The sequence below is a fragment of the Pleurodeles waltl genome, chromosome 3_1, assembly GCF_031143425.1.
Source record: "Pleurodeles waltl isolate 20211129_DDA chromosome 3_1, aPleWal1.hap1.20221129, whole genome shotgun sequence".
Taxonomy (NCBI): Eukaryota; Metazoa; Chordata; class Amphibia; order Caudata; family Salamandridae; genus Pleurodeles; species Pleurodeles waltl.
Genome location: NC_090440.1, coordinates 1,548,937,217 through 1,548,955,813, shown reverse-complemented (window position 1 = coordinate 1,548,955,813; position 18,597 = coordinate 1,548,937,217). Strand labels below are relative to the sequence as shown.

Here is an 18,597-nt window from a genome sequence, read left to right as displayed (position 1 = left end):
CTTTTTAAAAAAAAAAAATTAAATTAAAAATATATATATATAGGCGTACATGTGCATATTTTTTACATACATATGAACCATGTATAGATAACATTTTTCTAGTATATATACATTCAGCTTTCAGAAGTAGTGTCTGAGGTGGTCAAATGGGTGTAGCGTAATTTTTGTTAGTATTTGAAACAAGAAATCTGCAACTTACAATCAATCCAGCCCCCCTAAAGGTGTTTGCTATAACAGTGTCAATACAATATTCCCAGCCAGTAAGCATTAACAAAGGTTTATTACATCTTCCAAAGGTTCGAGGGAATCAATTAGAGGATACTTACCCATTGACTGTCTCACCCCAGGTAAGGGACAGTGGTCAGATACAAACTGCTATAGAAATAAAGAGAGTGACATAGATATGTGTGTACTTCAGGGGCATGTCTTTAGGGATAGGTGTTGTTTTCCGTAATGCCCTTATACAGCTTGAGGTGCATGTCCTATGCTTGTGATATGAATTACTTTCTTACACCTGCTCGTTTCTCCCTGTGTAGTAATGTACATTCAGCTTGACCCCATGTAATCGTAGAGTGGGCCCAGGTGGCAATAGCAGAGCACTGTTATGTTTCCATTGTATTGTGATGAAACGCTTGGCCAATAGCAGGGCTTGGTCTAAGAACTTAACGGAGGGTCTCTTCAGAACAGGAAGAGGAAAAAGGTCAATAAGCACTGTGACAAGGATCCTTACCTCACCCATATGACTTTGGGCCACTAAGGCTGAAGAACGTGGTATAATTAGTATTTGTGTCCCCTGTGATATCATCTGTGTATATCTGGCGTTCAAGAGTGCTTTTGATCTTATATTCACCCTGCTATGACAGGGAGTTGCAGATACACTTCACAGAGTATCAACATTCGCACCCATCACCAACTCATACGCACCGCCAAAAGAGATCACTACAAGACACGCCTTGACAACAACTCCCAAAACAGCAAAGAGCTCTTCACCATCATCAACGAACTTGCCAAACCCAAAGCCAGCAACATAGACACCACACACACACACACAGCCCCTATGTGACACCCTTTCCAACCTCTTCCTCCACAAAATCCTGGACATCCACAACAGCTTCATATCACACACACCCACCACACATACCCCTCTCTCACCCAACTCAACCCCCACTCAAGACCCCCCCACAACACTATCCACATGGACCCCTACCACTCACGAAGAAACCGAAAAAAACATGTACTCCATCCACTCCGGTTCCCCCTCCGACCCCTGTCCACACCGCATCTACAACAAAGCTAGCCCTACCATCACCCCCATACTCTACAACATAATCAACTCCTCTTTCGACTCCGCCACCTACCCAGACCCCTGGAAGGACGCGGAAATTACCACTCTCCTAAAAAAAAAAAAAAAAAAAAGCCGACCAGGAGATCCTCTCCAACTACCGCCCCATCTCCCTCCTCCCGTTCCCCGCCAAGGTTGCAGAGAAATTGGTCAACACTCGCCCATCCCACTTCCTCAAAGCAACCAACACCCTTGACCCCTCACAATCTGGGTTCCGCAAGAACCACAGCACAGAAACTGCCCTCATCGCATGCACTGACTACATCAGGACCAAAGTCGACAAAGGTGAGACCGTCGCACTCATCCTCCTAGACCTCTCCGCAGCTTTTGACACCGTCTGCCACCACACACTCCGCACACGCCTCCACAACATAGGAATCTGCCACAAAGCCTTAGACTGGCTCTCTTCCTTCCTCACCGACCGAACCCAGAGCGTCCGCCTCCCGCCTTCCACTCCAACACTACCAAGATCACCTGCAGAGTCTCCCAAGGGTCCTCCCTCAGCCCCACACTCTTCAACATCTACATGATCCCCCTAGACAACTTTCTCCGAGCACACGGAATCACCATCTTCTCATATGCAGATGACACCCAACTCATCCTCTCCCTCACCCGCAACCCCACCACCGCCAAAACCAACCTACACGCCGCTCTCCTAGACACCGCCAACTGGATGACCACTAACCATCTCAAGCTCAACTCAAACAAAACCGAAGTCATTATCTTTGGCCCCAACAAAACCACATGGGATGACTCCTGGTGGCCCACAGCCCTAGGCCCCGCACCCACCCCCGCAATCCACGCACGCAACCTCAGCATCATCCTCGACCCCGCCCTCTCCATGACACAGCAAATCAATGTTCCAACCTCCTCCTGCTTCCACACACTCCGCACCCTGGAAAAGTCCATCAAATGGATCCCCCCAGAAACCAGAAAGACATTCACCCACGCACTCATCAGCAGCAGACTGGACTATGGCAATGCCCTCTACGCCGGCACCACATTCAAACTCAAACTCAAACTCAAATGCAAACTCCAAAGAATCCAGAACACAGCCGCACGCCTCGTCCTTCGCCTCCCCAGACACAAACGAATCTCACCACACCTCAAATCCCTACACTGGCTCCCCATAGACAAGAGAATCACATTCAAGATCCTCATCCATGCACACAAATCCCTCCACAACACCGGCCCAACCTAACTCAATGAAAGAGTAAACTTCCACACGCAATCTCCGATCAGCCGACCTCGCCCTAGCCACAGTCCCCTGCATCCAGCACACCACCACAGGAGGCAGGTCCTTCTCCTACCTCGCCCCCAAAACCTGGAACGCCCTCCCCATCGACCTTCGGAAAACCAAAGACCTACTGGTCTTCAGAAAGAACCTCAAGACTTGGCTGTTCGACCAGTGACCCTCCGTGCCCCCCCAACCCCTCCCCCCCCAATGCGCCTTGAGACCCTGACGGGTGAGTAGCGCGCTCTACAAATTTATTTTATTGATTGACAGAGTATGGCACCCAGCTGTGTTTGTATATACTTTGGAATCTCACTGGCTAAGATACAAAATGGATGGTTTCCTGGAAGAACAATCAGGATGACGGCACTGTCCTCATAGTACATGATTTACAAGTGAACCAGAATATGAGCTTATGCTTTTGAAGGTTACAACAATCCAGACCCCCCGACTTGGGCCACCAAAGGGCAGGAGTATATAGTCAGTGCAGGAAATAAGGAGGGATCCAGAGAGATCCCAGATCCAGCAGCTATAATAGAGCTGGATCTGGGCTTGGCACAATGAAATCCTGAATTTGTTCAGATGTAATTTGCTGACACTGGGACACAGTCGGCAGGAACCCCCACATTGTTGGCTTTCTGTTGGGAGCATAAACCTGCAGACATTGAGGGGCTTCCTTATATTAACTTCCACCTGAATCCAACACAAAGACCTACTTTGAAGGGCCATTAACCTTCCTTTTGTTCAGGTATCATCCTGCCTGAGAGCTGTCCGGAACCTAGCACTTGGGGGCTAATACAATGGAGGCAAACTAAGGCGCATACAGTTTGTCACTTCACAAGTTCTTAAGAGAAACTTCAATTTGGAGGCACGTTTTTGACTTTGTTAAACATCTAGAGGCAAAAGGTATGCGTGTACTGCACGAATTACTGATTTATCTGCCAAGTAATTACACAAACAACTTTTAAGTAGCATTACTTTATAGTGTTGTTTAATTTTTTTATAGTGCTACTCATCCCAATGGAGGGTGTCAGACTGCTTTAGTGCTCTCTAAATCATACCTGTGTGTAAATCAACGTACATGAAATGTTACATAAGACAATAAGGGTTGCAAGGTAATTAGTCACATATGGTCAATACTGGTAGACATTATACCTTAGGAGTGCATGGTCAGGAGAAACACAAAGTCAGGATTTAAAATGTAACACAGCGCTTGGAGTTTTTTGTACTGATAAGACTTTATTACTACCCATAGGAACTTTTTAGTAGCAGTGATAGAACGAGGAAAAGGGGACAGATTGAGGGGGGGAAACAAGGGTCTAAACCTGTGCCTTGTAGTTTGCACGCAGGACCTTAATCTCAGTTTAGTGCTTGCTGTGCTGTATTAGAAGAATTGCAACTTATGTACTGGAAGTAATAAAAGGTTATGTGTGCTGAAAGCAATAACTCAATTACAAACTGCATAAATTACAAATCTGTGAGCCCCATGTTACATGATGTGCTTTGCAACAGGACATCAACCTTCTATGCATCTTTGAGTCAAAACTGTAACTACACAAAACACGGCACTCTCAAGGAAGTGCATTAACCACCGGAGTTTTCTTCTTGTTCTTACTATCCCCTGATAGTTGCAGGGTACACAGAGTTATCTGCTTCAGGTGCCTTAATAGTGTAAGATATTCTAGAATGCAGCCTTGTTTTTTGACCAGTTAAGTAAGCCGGACACATTTACTGTCACATTTGCCCTTGCTGCCAATTTCGTAGTGGCAGAATTAATAAATAAATGCACGAGTTGAAAGTCAGGCTCTGCTTAACTCCATCCCTTCCCGCAGACATACCTTAACCCCCAATTTATGGTTTTCTGCTTTGTTTTTTTCCCATTTCCACCACTGTATACAGTTAACTTATGGGCAAACTAAAGTTACACGTGCAATATTTTACGGTCAGTGCTTATGCTACTCGAGAACAATCATATTTGCCTTTTTGTAGAATTTGTCATTGTTATGTTTCTGCGTTCTTTTGATTTGGAAACTAAGGACACTTTCTTCATATTGATGCCAAGTAGATTCTGCTGGAGATGATGGCAATCGAGAGGTCATCTGTAATAAGCTCTTCCGAACATGCTTTGGTGAATTGACCTTAGCAAATTTCAGATTCAAGCATTTCATCATTAGTTATTGCAGTCTGAGAATGTTGTATTTTACAGTTTTGATTATTATGCTGTGTATTTGTCTGGTTTCTTGCTTCTCTGCGATTCCTCATCAGTCACTTGAATACTATTACACTTACAACGCAATAAGGGCTCACCTGCCTTATTTATGAAAACCGTTAGGTGGCAGCATTGCTTGTGTTGGATATCAGGTTCTGTGATTTGTTGTCAGTTTGATTTCATTGCGCTTTAAATACTGGTATGTGATTTGCACAAAAGTTATTTTAAAGAATTATTCACTTGGTTCATCACAATCATAGGGGATACAATTCCCCACATAACTAGGCCATATGCAACGTTTTCAAAATGTGCCAGTGGCTTTCAGAGCACACTGATAGAAAGGAAATTTCCCACGCCCTTTTATAATCAGGCGGTTTATAATTGGTTGTGCAGAACACCCGGCGAAGGAGGACGGCTGCCCTGAACTATTTACAGTATGCCGCCTGCAGGGTATTTTTAGGTCTCGTCTGGGTGGGACGGTGGCAACAATCGTTTCAGCACTTGGAGTCGCGACGCACGGACTTTGACCCCCGAAGCAGCCCTTGTACTGCGCACCCCGGCGTCAGAGTGAGCTGGTAGCTTTCGCTTTCCGCCGGAGTTTGCATTCCGGGCATGAGTCTGAGGGGAGCCCTCCTCCGTGAACAGCGCGGGGCGGGCTTGTTTGTTGCAGCGCCTCCCTGGGACTGCTGTGGGTTAGGCGCATTACGGACTGGACGCCCGCTCCTCGCTTGGAGAGAATTAAAGACATGCTGAAATTGTTTCTCCCACAGGGCCAATCCGGAGGGCGAAGTATGTGGAGAGCCCCAGAGTGCCGGGGGACGCCGTCGCCATGCCATTGAGAAAAGTGTCCGAGCTGGCCGACGCGAGTCAGAATGGTAAGCACGCTCTGTTCTGCCCTATTTACAACCTTTTGCATTCAACCTTCAGAAAGACAACTTTAAAACGAGGGCTGTGGGGAAATTGAGGTAAGATGTTTGTGGTGTCAAATTGAATCTCGGCTTATGTTTCATGTTTATTGAAGTCAGGCTCTAAACCCGAAAATGGTTCTTTACTGAAGGGTATGTCAGTGTTTGCTGAAATTGGGTTGCATATAGAATTGTTTTTCATACGCATATTCATATTATGGGAGCGGTGTACAGCTTTCCTGTTTGAAATTCGCCTTGCATAATTTTTTAACAAACATCACTGACAGTCTATAAAAGGTTAATAAACCCAGAAAGTAGTTCTTTGTGTTGGCGGAAGGGGCAGTGCCAGGAATTTCATTTATATTCTTAGCTGGTCTCGAGAAGGGGCACCACAAACCGAAGCACTTGCCTGAGCGAGTACCCCAGTAGAATCAACTTTAAACATACGAGCATGCCTGCAGTTTGGGGAATACTAAGTGTTGCTGCTGAGAATTTTAGCTGACCTGGTTCACGCTGGACACAAGTTATGAACTCCAAGGTCTGCGACAGTGAAAGCTATATGTCAAGTAGGAAAAGGGCACTTTCTGCTGATTATATAAAATAACAATATACCAACAAAAGCTTATATGATACAACTCGAATTTTTGCCACGGCAGTCAGTCCCTTTTATGTTTCTAAAAAAAAATTGTAACTACATGGTTAGCTTGAATTCTCACCAGGCATGTAGATCGACGAATGTACGTACACATCGAGCGCCTCAGATGAGTAGACCGTAAAACCTGAGTAAATGAGGTTGCTAATCTACCCATAGCAGTGAATTAGGTCAGGATGTTTACTATCAAAACACTTGGAGCCTGGTTGTGCCTGTTCGCAATGTCATTTCAGGTAGCATGTTTAAATGTGCTGAGATACCTACTGCTCTGTAAGAATGCCCAGCCTGTGATTTTAACCAATGGCCTTGATAGGCAAAACACAACGCATTTTTTTCTTTTATGACGAGTTTCCTACCTTAATGTAAAGGAATGATTTGGTACGATTCATAAACTAAACATTTTAAGCAGTTTGGTCCAGATTTGCAAGCACTTAGATAGCTAACGTTCTGGCATCGTTTTACATCAATTAGGGTTTATATGCAGTTTTTCCTTGCCTAGCTTTTACTCCTTGAAGGTTTTGGAGTTGATTTTATCTGGGTATATACTGCCTTAACAACTATATTCTAGTTGTTCCACTAGCTCTCCCATGTTAGACTGTGTTATTTTCTCCATATCCATGTCTTTCAGTGCCATCAAGTTCATGTGTTCATGGTTGATGGTGTAGTGCAGGGCTGGTGTCGTGTTAGCAGTCTCCTCTCTGTTGAGCAATAGGCTGTACTTCCCTTTGAGTAATAGTGAGCAGCACTACTGTTATCACTTAAAACCACTTGCAGTCCTCACTCAATGTGGAACCCGGCATGGTAGGCGCTGAAGGTGATGCACCTGGCAACTTACCTTTGGGACCCAAAAGCATAAGTATCATCCCCTTAGACTCCTCTGTCCATTTGGTATGGTTGCTCATAAAACCTCATTTAGTTATTTATTTTTTAAGCATTGTTTTGCCCCATATGAGACAAGAGGAAGAGATGCGGAGACTGTTTGGTTCTGACCGGGCCCTCCCTATACAGGTTCTCCAGCTCCGTCGCAGAGCCTCATTAAGCATCTGGAGGATTTCCAAACCTCAGCTCTGTACTCCTCTCACTGTTGATTTTGTCTGTAATCCTCGGACCCTTGACCTGAACAATTTGTCACAAATGGCTCCCACGTCTCAATTTGTTTCTGCTCTCTATTTGCACAATCCAACCTACAAATACGTTTTGCTGATCTACCACATTCAGTGCAGTTTGTTGATTTGGAGGATAGACATTTCATGTAGACTTCTCTTAGTGCAATTAAAACCAGTATGAAGAGTAACTGTGACTGTGTCTTCCCTAGTTTTCTGCCGGGCACTTCACCTTCATTCATGCTAAATCTAGCACAAAAGCAGCACCAGGATTGGTCTGAGCGTCTTGGTTTCCCGCTCAGACAGTATGTGGGACTCTGTGGAGTTTCTCCAGCCCGGCTGTGTAGCACAGCCAGGTTGGATAAACCTAAAATGCACATTTAATCACAGATTCCACTCCCCTCCCCATTCTCCCGTGACCCAGCCCCGCCCCTCCCTGCACCAGCCGATGGCAGAGCCAGCAGCTGAAAGATAAAACAATCATGAAATATTGTTTTATCTTTCAGCTTCTGGCTTAGCCAGGGAGGCGATGTTCCTTTGCCATTGCGAAGGAGCTGCTCATGCTTAAAAGCATCCCATAGGGAGTTCAAGGGCGCAGAGCCTTCATTCACTTTGTAGAACTCTCTTGTATCTTTCTTTAGTTGACTAACTACTCCAGGGTCATTCAGAAGTGTCCTAACCACGGTCCGCTTAGACCAAGTTGGTCCTCCGTCCAGGGGGATCTCTAGTTTTACCTCTGAATGATCAGATAGGTGTTCCAAGTGATGTACTACATCCTTTACTTTAAGGTCAGCTCTCACTTATAAAAAAAAAAAATAGTAAGTTTGATATGTGTCCATTTTTTGTTATAATATGTAAAGCCCTTTTCCTCACCCTACCTCTGCCTCCAAATTTCCACTAACCTTAAAGCTCTCATCATGTGGTGAACACAGGCTCTCATCTTAGGGGAATTAATCTTTGGTTTCAATGTAGATTTATCTCAAGTAGGGTCTATTAATACATTAAAGCACCCCCTCAACCACTAAGTAGTGCCCCACCTCTACTGGTTGCCCGCACAGCTCCCGGAGGAGTGTTGGGTCATCAGTATTAGGACCATAATGCATTTAAAATGTACACCTTACTCCATGTATCTTGGCGTTTACTGTCAACCATCTCCCCTCCAGGTCTGTGGCGTAGTTTTCCAGTTTGGCATGCACTGAGTTTTTCAGCAGGATGGCGACACCCTTTACTGTACACCTCTGATTTGTATAAGCAAATTGATGGATCCATTTTTGCCTTTGAGATTTTGTGGAGTATATGTGTTTTGTTGAATATTATAACCTCGTAATCTGAATGTTTAATTATTTTAAAATTCTCCTCCTTTTACTATGTACCCAAAGCCCATTTACGTTCCTGGTCAGGACCCTTAATCTCATTTTGTTCATCATGTTATCTTTAAGCCCTTGAACTCATAGGAGGAAATATTTTTTTTTCTTTTTCTCCCACATGCTCCCCACCCAGTGAAAATACTGCTTAACCCTAAATCTTGTTGCATGTTTCCTCTATCTCCCATCCTCCCTGGGGAACCATCCAGTCTTCCTTATTGGGTATCTCATGGTACCCTTGGGCTCCGTTTCTCCATAGCTACTCATGATTTCTCTTCTATCTGTTGGACTAGGCTCTGAACTTCAGTGGGCTCTCTTATATTGTGCATTTTGTTATTCCACATGATCCTTAGAGTCACAGGAAATTTCATTTGAACAGTGACGCCAAGAGATCTAAGTCTTTTATATGTTTCCCCAGCTCCCTATGTCTCTCTTTTGTTGCCCTGGAGATGTCTTATCTAGTATGAAAGGACAGCTCACCTTTCTTAAAACTGTTGGGCTTTAAAGCTTCAGAAATAATCTGCTCTTTTATGATATATGTCTTCCAGTATTTTCCTGGGTTTCTCCTTATTTGGATTTTTCTTGCGATCCTGGTGAATCCTCTGTCTGTCAGCCTCCACATCCTCTGAGGCTACTGGGGGAACATAGTCCTTTATCAAATTAATCACAAAGCCTTTTAGGTCTCCTCCTTCCATGCCTTCTGGAATGTTTAATAGTCTTATATTATTCCTTCTGGCATTGTTCTCCAGTAGCTCTATTTTGTCCCATAGCTCCTTTTTTACCAGATTTCAGCATTTGAATATCTCTATGGTTGATGTCCATCTCCTTGTTCAATAGAGGCTCCCGTGTTGCACATCCTTTCAGAGAGATCATTTATTTTAAGCTCCAAGTTCTCACAAGCCTGTGTATGTTTGACTGGTTATTTTCCGAGATTGCAAATTTTTGTTTGATCTCCTCTGTGAATGCTGCTAGTAGTGATTCTATACCATGTAATTCTACCGTACCCTTCATGTGGCTGCCTACATCGGGGGGCCACGTTGGTAATTCACCGTCTTTGTCCTGCGATGGATTATCCTGAGAGATCTAGGAACTTATTTGTAAGCGCTAGTCTTTCCCCCCCTCCTCGATCAACCTCTGTCATGGTTCCATATTGCCATATACCCTACTGTTAGGGTCGGAAGGTCAATCTGTTGTGAATTTCTCTTCTCACCTTCTCTGTATCAGGCATGTACCTTGAAAAAGTAGCGCAGAGAAGGAGTGAGTTTAGATCCACCCCCAGGTTTTACTGGGATACCACAGATTTCTTTAATATCAACTTTTTTGCTAGGTTGTAGCGAAATCACAAGAGGACCATCCCCGCTTTCTTGAAAATGTTGGGTAGTGCTGGGGCGAAAAATGGTATTGTTATCTTGCCAACTATGCCTTATCACTATAGTCCCTCCCACTTGACTCTCAATCTACCTTCTTGCTTTTATTTCTTAGTGCATACCTGTTTCTGGGAAGCTCCATTCTTCACCCAGTCTGTTCACTCCGTAATTTCTGAAACCAAACGTGTTGCCTTCCTTCTTTGGTATTTCCTTGGAGGGGCTGTTAGTGTAGTCGTCTCCCAAGGACTCCCCTCACTGACCAAAACTGCACCATTTCTTGGAGTCACAGAATGCTGCTTATAGCGTTTTTGAGTTCTCGACCCCCATTCAAACAGGGAAACCTCCTTCTGTCCTGCATGCAGCCTCCAGCCTGTGCTGGCACTGCCTGGAAATCCCCAGAAGCTCACTGAAGCAGTGACCCGCCGCTCTCTGCTGATCCATTGGACTGTGCGCTTCTTGGATTCCAACCCGCCCTGTGTTGCCCTGCGGCCGTCGTCACGGCCTGCACAGTTTCTGCTCAGCTGTCAAATCATTTAACCCATGCCGGCATGTTCCGCAAGGCAAGCAAAGGCAGTCGGAGCAAGAAATTCACTGAGGCAAGTACAATAAATAATTTGTATTCTCTGTGCGTGAAGTGCTCCGCCTGTGGCTGAGAAGATGTGAGCCCACGGCGGGCTCCTCAGCTATCCACAATGTTCCTCTCAGTCAATAGTAACATTCAGTGACAAAAGCTCATTTAGTTCTTGATTGAAAGCTTCAAGGGTCAATTCAGGATTAGTAGATTTAGGGTGCCTTAGCAGGGCTGTGTACAGGGGGCAGGGAACTCGCCACTATCATCTCCCTAACCAGCACCACCACCACCCTAACCACGACACTGTTCTACCAACCCTCACCAGCCCTTTCACCCTCACCAACATCACCTTAACCCCATACCCCTCACCACCCTTAAACATATCTCATTATTCTTTCCCCCACGCCAGTCCATGTTATGCTTACCCTTTTGTGCTTCTTCTCGTTCCACATTGCACTGTCTCATCCATGTGCTTCTGTTCCCCTGCACTCCATATTGCTCCCTCGCCCGTGTTGTGTACTTCTCCTCTGTTCCATCTGACCTTGTCCCTTGTGATCCTAAAAATCATTGGCAAAACCAATAGTTTACAAAGGAGATACCCACTGGCTTTACAAATAACTGTTAAAAATAGGTGCTATAATTGACATGGCTCAAGCGCTGGGCATTGTGGACCTAGTGACATTGCTTAGTACATTAGTAAGGAACAGTGCCCAAAGGTCAGTGTTGGATTTAACCACATTTGCAGTTACAACGTCTGGGCCAGGTACCTTACCATGGTAAATGACCATGTCTGCTTCAAGGAGATCAAACACAATAGGATCAGCACTTGAGAGGGCACAATTGAGGTGAATCAGCATTCTGATTAGAATTCAAATCACGATAGTAGGTATTAGAGAAGTGGTTCACCATTGGTCTGCAGTAATGTAAGAGCCCATACTAGCCAAATGACCGTTATACTTTTTAATGGTATTAATTGTGTGACAAAATTATTTTGCGTTTCTAAACTTAACTGTCCTCCTTAAAGACTTCCGTTTATTTCTGTCCATTTCAGTCTTTCTACTTTTTATCATATCTTTATAATGTGATTTGAGGGAAGCACCCTCCTCCTGACACAGATTTCTTAGACAGTGCACCGCAAAGATGTTTGTTAGCAGCAGAACATGCTTTGTTAAACCACCTAGGTTTCATGGTATATCATACTATAGACTTAAATAATACATTCTTGATTACGTTACTTAACCCAACTAAAGAGTTAACAACTGCTCGAATAACTCAAGTGAAAGAGAGTTTAAAAATAGATGAAGATGTTTTTTTACCATGTTAACCATGAATAAATTGAACAGAGCAGTTTTCCTTACCAGCCTTAGGCCATTGTTCTTAAATGAGAGGCCAAAATTGTCAGTGGAGGACAATCTGACTAAAGGTAAAGGCAATGAAAATAAAACAACCAGAGACTTGTGATGTCCATTACCGTTTTAAAATGCATCCCCAAACAGAAGATAATTGCCAGAGTCCATGACAAAAAATATATTATCAATGACTAAATTGCAATCCTGACTAAAAAAGTATGAACAGCTTTGTCTGCAGAAACCTCAGAATCAAAGGGGTTTACTATATCCCTTTTAATAATATAGCTTGAAAGTGATCGCCCCTGAGAGTCAGACGATGACCCAGAAGTGTGGCTGGATCATTAATGAAACTTGTCCTGTTTGCACCATCTATACCAAGGCATCACCTACTGTGCCCGATACTGGGGAGAAAGTATGTAGAGAGAGGAGTGTGACATTGGTGCATTTGGGGAGCTGTTTTTTCTGGGTGATGATGTTATGAAAGAATGGGCAGGGGATAGTTTCATTAAAAAAACTGTCCTATTGAGTGACATTGGTCCTTAGATCTTCTGAGCCTAAAATGAACAATTTCGTATTACACGAGTGGTTATCCTTAGTTTATTCAGCTCTTTGATAGGATACCCAGATTTGGCCACTCTGGGAACTTGTGTTGGATTTGATCCTGGAAGGTGTCGGAGTTTGGTTAGAAGGTGGAGATTTGGGGGAAAGTGAAGGAAGGTGTAGACTCCACTCTGATATAGAGCCTGTCACAGTAGAATTAGGAGAACACAAAGACAAGGAGGAGGCTTTTAAGTCTGTCGAAATCCTTGTGGCACCTTAATCTGTCAGCTTAGTCAAAATAATGCAATAGACTGAGGGAAGGCAAAAGTAAGGCGGGATGCAATTACACCCTGGGGGTAGAATGGAATAACTCTTGAATTTGGGAGTAGGGTTGAAAGAGAAAGAAATTATTTCTGCATCATGTACACATAACACAGAGTCATCACATTAATAGGCCAGCAGGATTGTGGAGCAAGGTGTGGGGAGGGCATTACCACTTCTAGGAAATAGGTTTCTCAAACCACAAGCTGAAAAGAAAAGCAAGTTAAAAAGATATAGGGGCGGACAATTAACGCAGCATCTCATTTGAAGTAGGTGGGCCGCTTGAAATTTGGTAGGGAAATTGCACATGTTGGATCTGTTATTAAGTTGTTTTGTTGAAGGAACTCCTTAGGCTAGAGGTCTTGAGCACAGGTATGATGTTGTTCAGTTAGGTTTTTTTCTCTGTCATAACATTTGTCCCACTAGGTTGTCCCCACAGATCTTCTCTAACCAGAATAGATCATGAATACTTTTTTCTCAATGGGAAAAAATACAAATAGCATTTCTGTCACTGCATCCGCTTACTAGAGAAAATGTACGTGGAACCCTGCTCACTGATCTCCATGGTTTACTCAGCTTTGTCTGACAGAGAAGGTGATGTGTGGGTAGTAATGGATTATCACTGGTAATAGTTTTTTTTTTTTTTTTTTTAATCGTTCAAATGAGTTTTTCCTATTTTATTACGGTTTTTTGTACTTCAGAGATGCACCACGAACACTGCCTTCGCAAAGTGCTTTGCATGCAGATTATGCATGTGTTTTTGCTCAAGGTGTGCCTGATTTTATTTTATCCCGTAAGAAAGTGTTGAGCACACAGTGCTTTGAACTTTACTTTTGGTCCGGGAGTTCTATTTACTTGTCTATTCAGAGAGCTTATTATCAAACAGTTTTGAGGAGAAGAAGAAGGAAGACCCTTCTTTAGTCCACAGCGCAAGGGGAGACAACCCCCGGCTGAATGTAACCATGCGCCTAACAACTGCCAGTCTACCAGCTCAGTTATTCCTTGTCTGACTAGTCCAACAAATGTTTCGAGTTCATATCGCCTCCTCGTGTGATTTATTCTTCGCCACTGTTTCTTATATTGTGTCTTAATTTTTCCAAGTGCTCCCAACCGGCATCATCCTTTGAATGACTGAAGAAGTTGTACTGCTTAACCATTGGGTGTTTTGCAGTGTACCTTTGTTAGGAATTCTCCCTCTCTTGTTCAGTATATTCCCAAGCCCTGCAATACATATTGGCTTTATGATGCTTGCAGCTGTGCCTTTAAGCTCACAGATCAGTGCTAGTGTGCCAGCTGTTTGTATCAATGCTTATATTAAAACGTATCACGCCTCTTAGTGCTCTTCATATAGCAAATAGCATAGAGTTGTGTGTGTCCATTAACTCGCATCAAATATGTGAGTGAACTGTATGCAGGTCTACCCCGCTTCTACTGGTAGGCGTCAGTGGTCCCTGACTTGCGAGCAGCCTGAAAAGATGTGATCTTGTTTCAGGAAGCCAGAAAGCGCTTCATTGGCATCATGTCTCAGACGGGATCTGTTTCAAATCGGCCTGTGCGGAATGTGTTTGCTTCCACACCTCGCCCTTTCCATAGCTGGTGTCCAAAGTGACGTCATATGAAGAGAGGTGACCTTCTTAAGTCCCCTCCTTCCATGTGAACTCTAAAAGTGCCAACCAAGCAGTCCAGCCCTGGAACCCTGTTTCTTGTTCTTCGTTGTAGTCCTTTCCTCTCAGTCTTCAAACAACAGCTTTAGTGCACCAAGCAGTGCGTAAACAGCCCCCCACCCCCCATGCGTAGTGCACTTTACAAGTGCTGCTTCTCGCTCTCCCGGCAGTTGTTTGTCTCATGTAAGCACAGTGCTTCTCCCCCACCTCGCCCTTTCCCGGCAAGGTACCTTGGGGGGGGGGGGTCAACAACCATCTTGGACCCGGTCAACGGCCTGCCTCCCGTGCACAGTGTACTGTGCTGAGGGTCCCCGGTAGCTCGCCCCCCATCTCCCACCACGGGGACCTGTGTTACGCCGCTGGTCAGGCTACGACGTTCGGAATGTCTCAGTAAGAGCCGTCACGCTATGGCCGTGGCCCCCACTCTCTGATAATATTTCTTTCTTGACACCAGTGCCCGGCCAGATGCCCAGTTTGGCCAGGCTGTTACAGAACCTCTTTGTTCACTTTCTGTGCTGCCTGCATTTTTCTCTTCCTATAACGTGGCTTCGTTATGGGGATATAATCGAGAGAAGATCAAGTTGCTGTGCCTTTCACCACTCTACATTATTGCAGACAGTTCGAGATAGGTTTTGAGCCAAGGATTATTCTGAAACTCTCTACCACAACTAATGCACGAAGTGCAGCAGTAATGGTGCTATTAGTCACGTCTGACGGTGTACATTAGAGTCCATTAAAACCTCTGGTATCACATTTTGCAATATCTGATATTAGAACATGTGGCAGTAGATGTTTAAATATGACCAACCAGTCATATAAGACACTGTGCTTACAAAGGGCATTAGATCCCCCGACATAAATAACTTTCTTCATGTACCTGGACTCAGCAAGCATTTTACTGGCTTCTTGACTTGAGTTATTACATTTTGAGAATGGTAAATGCTGCAATGGTGCTGCGGTCGGCTTCCTCTGCTATGTTAAACAGTCAAATTCACTTCTTGCTGTACTAGAATCTAGGCATTTTTTCCCGTTTGTACAGCATATTCGGAGTGCAGTCCCCAACTAAAAGAAATCTCCATTTTTTTTTGGTCAGTACGCATTTACCATAAGTTAGTGGATTTAAAAAAAACAGCTTTAGTTCAACTAAGAGAGCAAGCTGTCTGGTTGCAAAAGAACAATTGTCAGTTTCCTCAAAACTTACAGTGGGCATAAATCCCGTTCATTGGTTACTATTGGTTGGCTTTATTGCTACGGATGTGTTGGCTTCTTATTCAATACCTTGCCTTATCCATCTTGCGTGAGGCATAGTCTCCTACTTCAATCCTTCCACTCCCCACTGTTAAAGAACTACTTTCTTTCTTTTCGATGAAGTACTCCATGAGTGCTTGTGATTTCTGTCTGCCTCTCTTGGGTGCCTCTCGCCCCTGTCCCCATTCTGTTGTTGTTTCTCATCCATGTGCTTCTCCCCACCACCCCCTGCGCTGCTCTGGCTCCTCTGTGTGCTTCTGATCCTGCCATCCAGTGCTCCGTGTTGCTCTCTCTTGTCTGTACTTCTGTGGTCTTTCCCTCTTGTATTTATGCTCATCCCCACCCGTCCTCCATGTGCTGCTTTTCCCCTTTGTTCCCTCACTCATTGGCTATCAGTCGCAGCCCTTATTTTCATTTTTTTTAATTGATGCGTTTGTTCTAAAAAAAAAATTAAAAAATAAATAAATACAAAGTTTTTGTTTTACTGGTCAAAGTGGTGACCACCATCTTGGATCAGTAAGTACCATTTTTTATGATGCTGCACAGTATCACAACAAAGAGCAATTGACAAAGCCAACAAATGCCAAAGGCGAGACCTATTGGCTTTGCCATTGCTTGTTTGACATGCATCTGAGCTCTCCAGAAAGAGCTGGCCCAGCTGGAATGAAGAAAGCATAAGAACTCCCTTCCAGACACCCAGAGTTCTATGATAAGCTAGAGCATTGACTGTGATTCTGAAAGACCCAGAGTAAGAGTTGGTAGATCTGTACAGAGAAAAATTGTAATTTGTTGAAAAACTCATCCTAATTTAACATGCTCTAAATGATGGGATGCAGAAAAAGGCTAGTTTTGCGGCCCATATGCATGAAGTGTTCAACCTGAAGGTTCCTGCCTTTATTTGGGACTGATCAAAGCGTAACATTTCATTTTAGGATAACATCTTCATGTTTCCCCACAGGTAGGCAGACGTTTTTCTTTACAAAATAAGGAGTGTTTTTGAAATTGCTTGATTATATCAATTAACAAGTGCAAACAGCTGGGGATTGCTGCCTGGAGAAGCGTTGATAGATGTCCTTTCGACAACTGAATCTGCAGCCAGTAGATTGGTAGGGGCAGGTGAATGTATTGTACATAAATAGGTGCTGGTGGTGGAACAAGAGCCTGCTAGCTAACACACTTACTTCCTACATTTCCCTCCCCTTTGCCTTCTTGGTGGATAACTTGGCACTCCCTCAATTTGCAGGTAATATCATTTGAACCTTTTGGGCAAACTTTTCTTTGACAATACATCTTCTCACACGAGATTTCCTGATGTACTTAGGGAAAGTTACCACCTAAGTGGCCACTCAGCATTTAAACAACTTCCCTAAAATGGCAGTGGAGCCTGCTAATAGAGCTCATAAGCTAGGCAAATGGCAGTCAAAACTCTAAAATATTGTATCAAAGATCACCATTCCTCGCAGAAGAGATTTTCATCTTGTCCGTGGCATTTATTTTTAGTATTTAAAATGCTAATTGTCCAACATAAGAATTCTACTGCCATGCACTAGCCTTCTTTTAGAAATGTTATTAAATCTCCAGGGCTTCTCGAACTGCATTATTACTATCATAAGAAAGATGTTGCTATGTGAAGCCCCCTTCATCTTTTAGCTCCGGCTTACACTCCACTTCATGGTGTGATGTCTGTTCAATGTCCTGTCTAATGGCAATCCTGCTGGCGAAATACAGACTCTTATCACTGTAGCCCAAACACTTATGCTAATGTGCTGCACCGACAGTGGTGCTAGTCCTGTGACTTGTTTCGGTTAAAAACTGTAGTGAACTGGCTCTTCAAGAGAAATGTTGTAGATCCTTACCTTGGCTTTGGGAGCTGAGAGAAATGCATTGATATTTCATTGACTTCGATTGAGTGAGGTCCCCATTTCTCACCTCTTATCTGCTTGGCTTCATAACATCCCAGGTTTTTAGGGTATTATATTCTTTTATTGGTTACCACAGTTGCTGTTAACACTCTACAGAGACAATATTGGCAGTCATTAGTGGCATTTTTTTGTGGCATAAAGAATATTAAAGGTGGCGGTCAAAGCCCTACTCTCTACATGTTTTTGAATGTGAGAGACCATAGAATATGGCTTAGGTTCTCCTAGGTGTGAAGCCTTTTGGCCTGCAACTAAGTGTTTAACCATGCGTGAGCACTCATAGTGGCTTAAGTTACAGAGGTCTTTTAACTGAGACCCTGATCAGATGCATCTTAAGGCCCGGCGTTTCAGTTCTGACTAGGTAAATCCTTGATACACCTTAGAGGATGCTGAACTTCTGTAGTGCCACCAAAATTAAGGAGGAGAGGGGTGATGATGTAACCTTGATGGATTCCCATTGTTGAATAGAAATGATGATGCATATGTTGGAGAGGAAGGAGGCAAGTCACTGTAGGATGCTACCATCTTCTCTGTGTTCTCTAGTCTGAGAGTTGAGCAGTATTAAAAGCAGAGGACAAATTTAGAAAGAGAAATAATGGAAACCATTTTAGTTGACTGTAGTCTTGATGTTGTCCTGTGGAGTGTAAAGTGTCTTCCACGCCGCAACCATGGCAGTTTAGTAGCATGAACGAACATTGTTCTCTTCTGTGAAGTAGGATAATTGACCGAAGATAGCTCTTTCAGAGAGTTGGCTTAATAATGCACGATTGTGGTCCACACACAGATCGACTCTGTTCCTGACTATTTCT

General features: G+C 43.9%; 1 protein-coding gene across 2 annotated transcripts in view; it reads left to right on the top strand.

Annotated features, from left to right (window-relative positions):
* Positions 1–18,597, top strand: part of TANC1 (tetratricopeptide repeat, ankyrin repeat and coiled-coil containing 1) — a 736,024-nt gene that overhangs the window by 253,522 nt on the left and 463,905 nt on the right. For both annotated transcript variants that reach the window (XM_069225129.1, XM_069225130.1), the window contains one exon: positions 5,556–5,660. In XM_069225129.1, the coding sequence (XP_069081230.1) occupies positions 5,556–5,660 (105 nt within the window). The remainder of the gene's footprint in view (positions 1–5,555; positions 5,661–18,597) is intronic.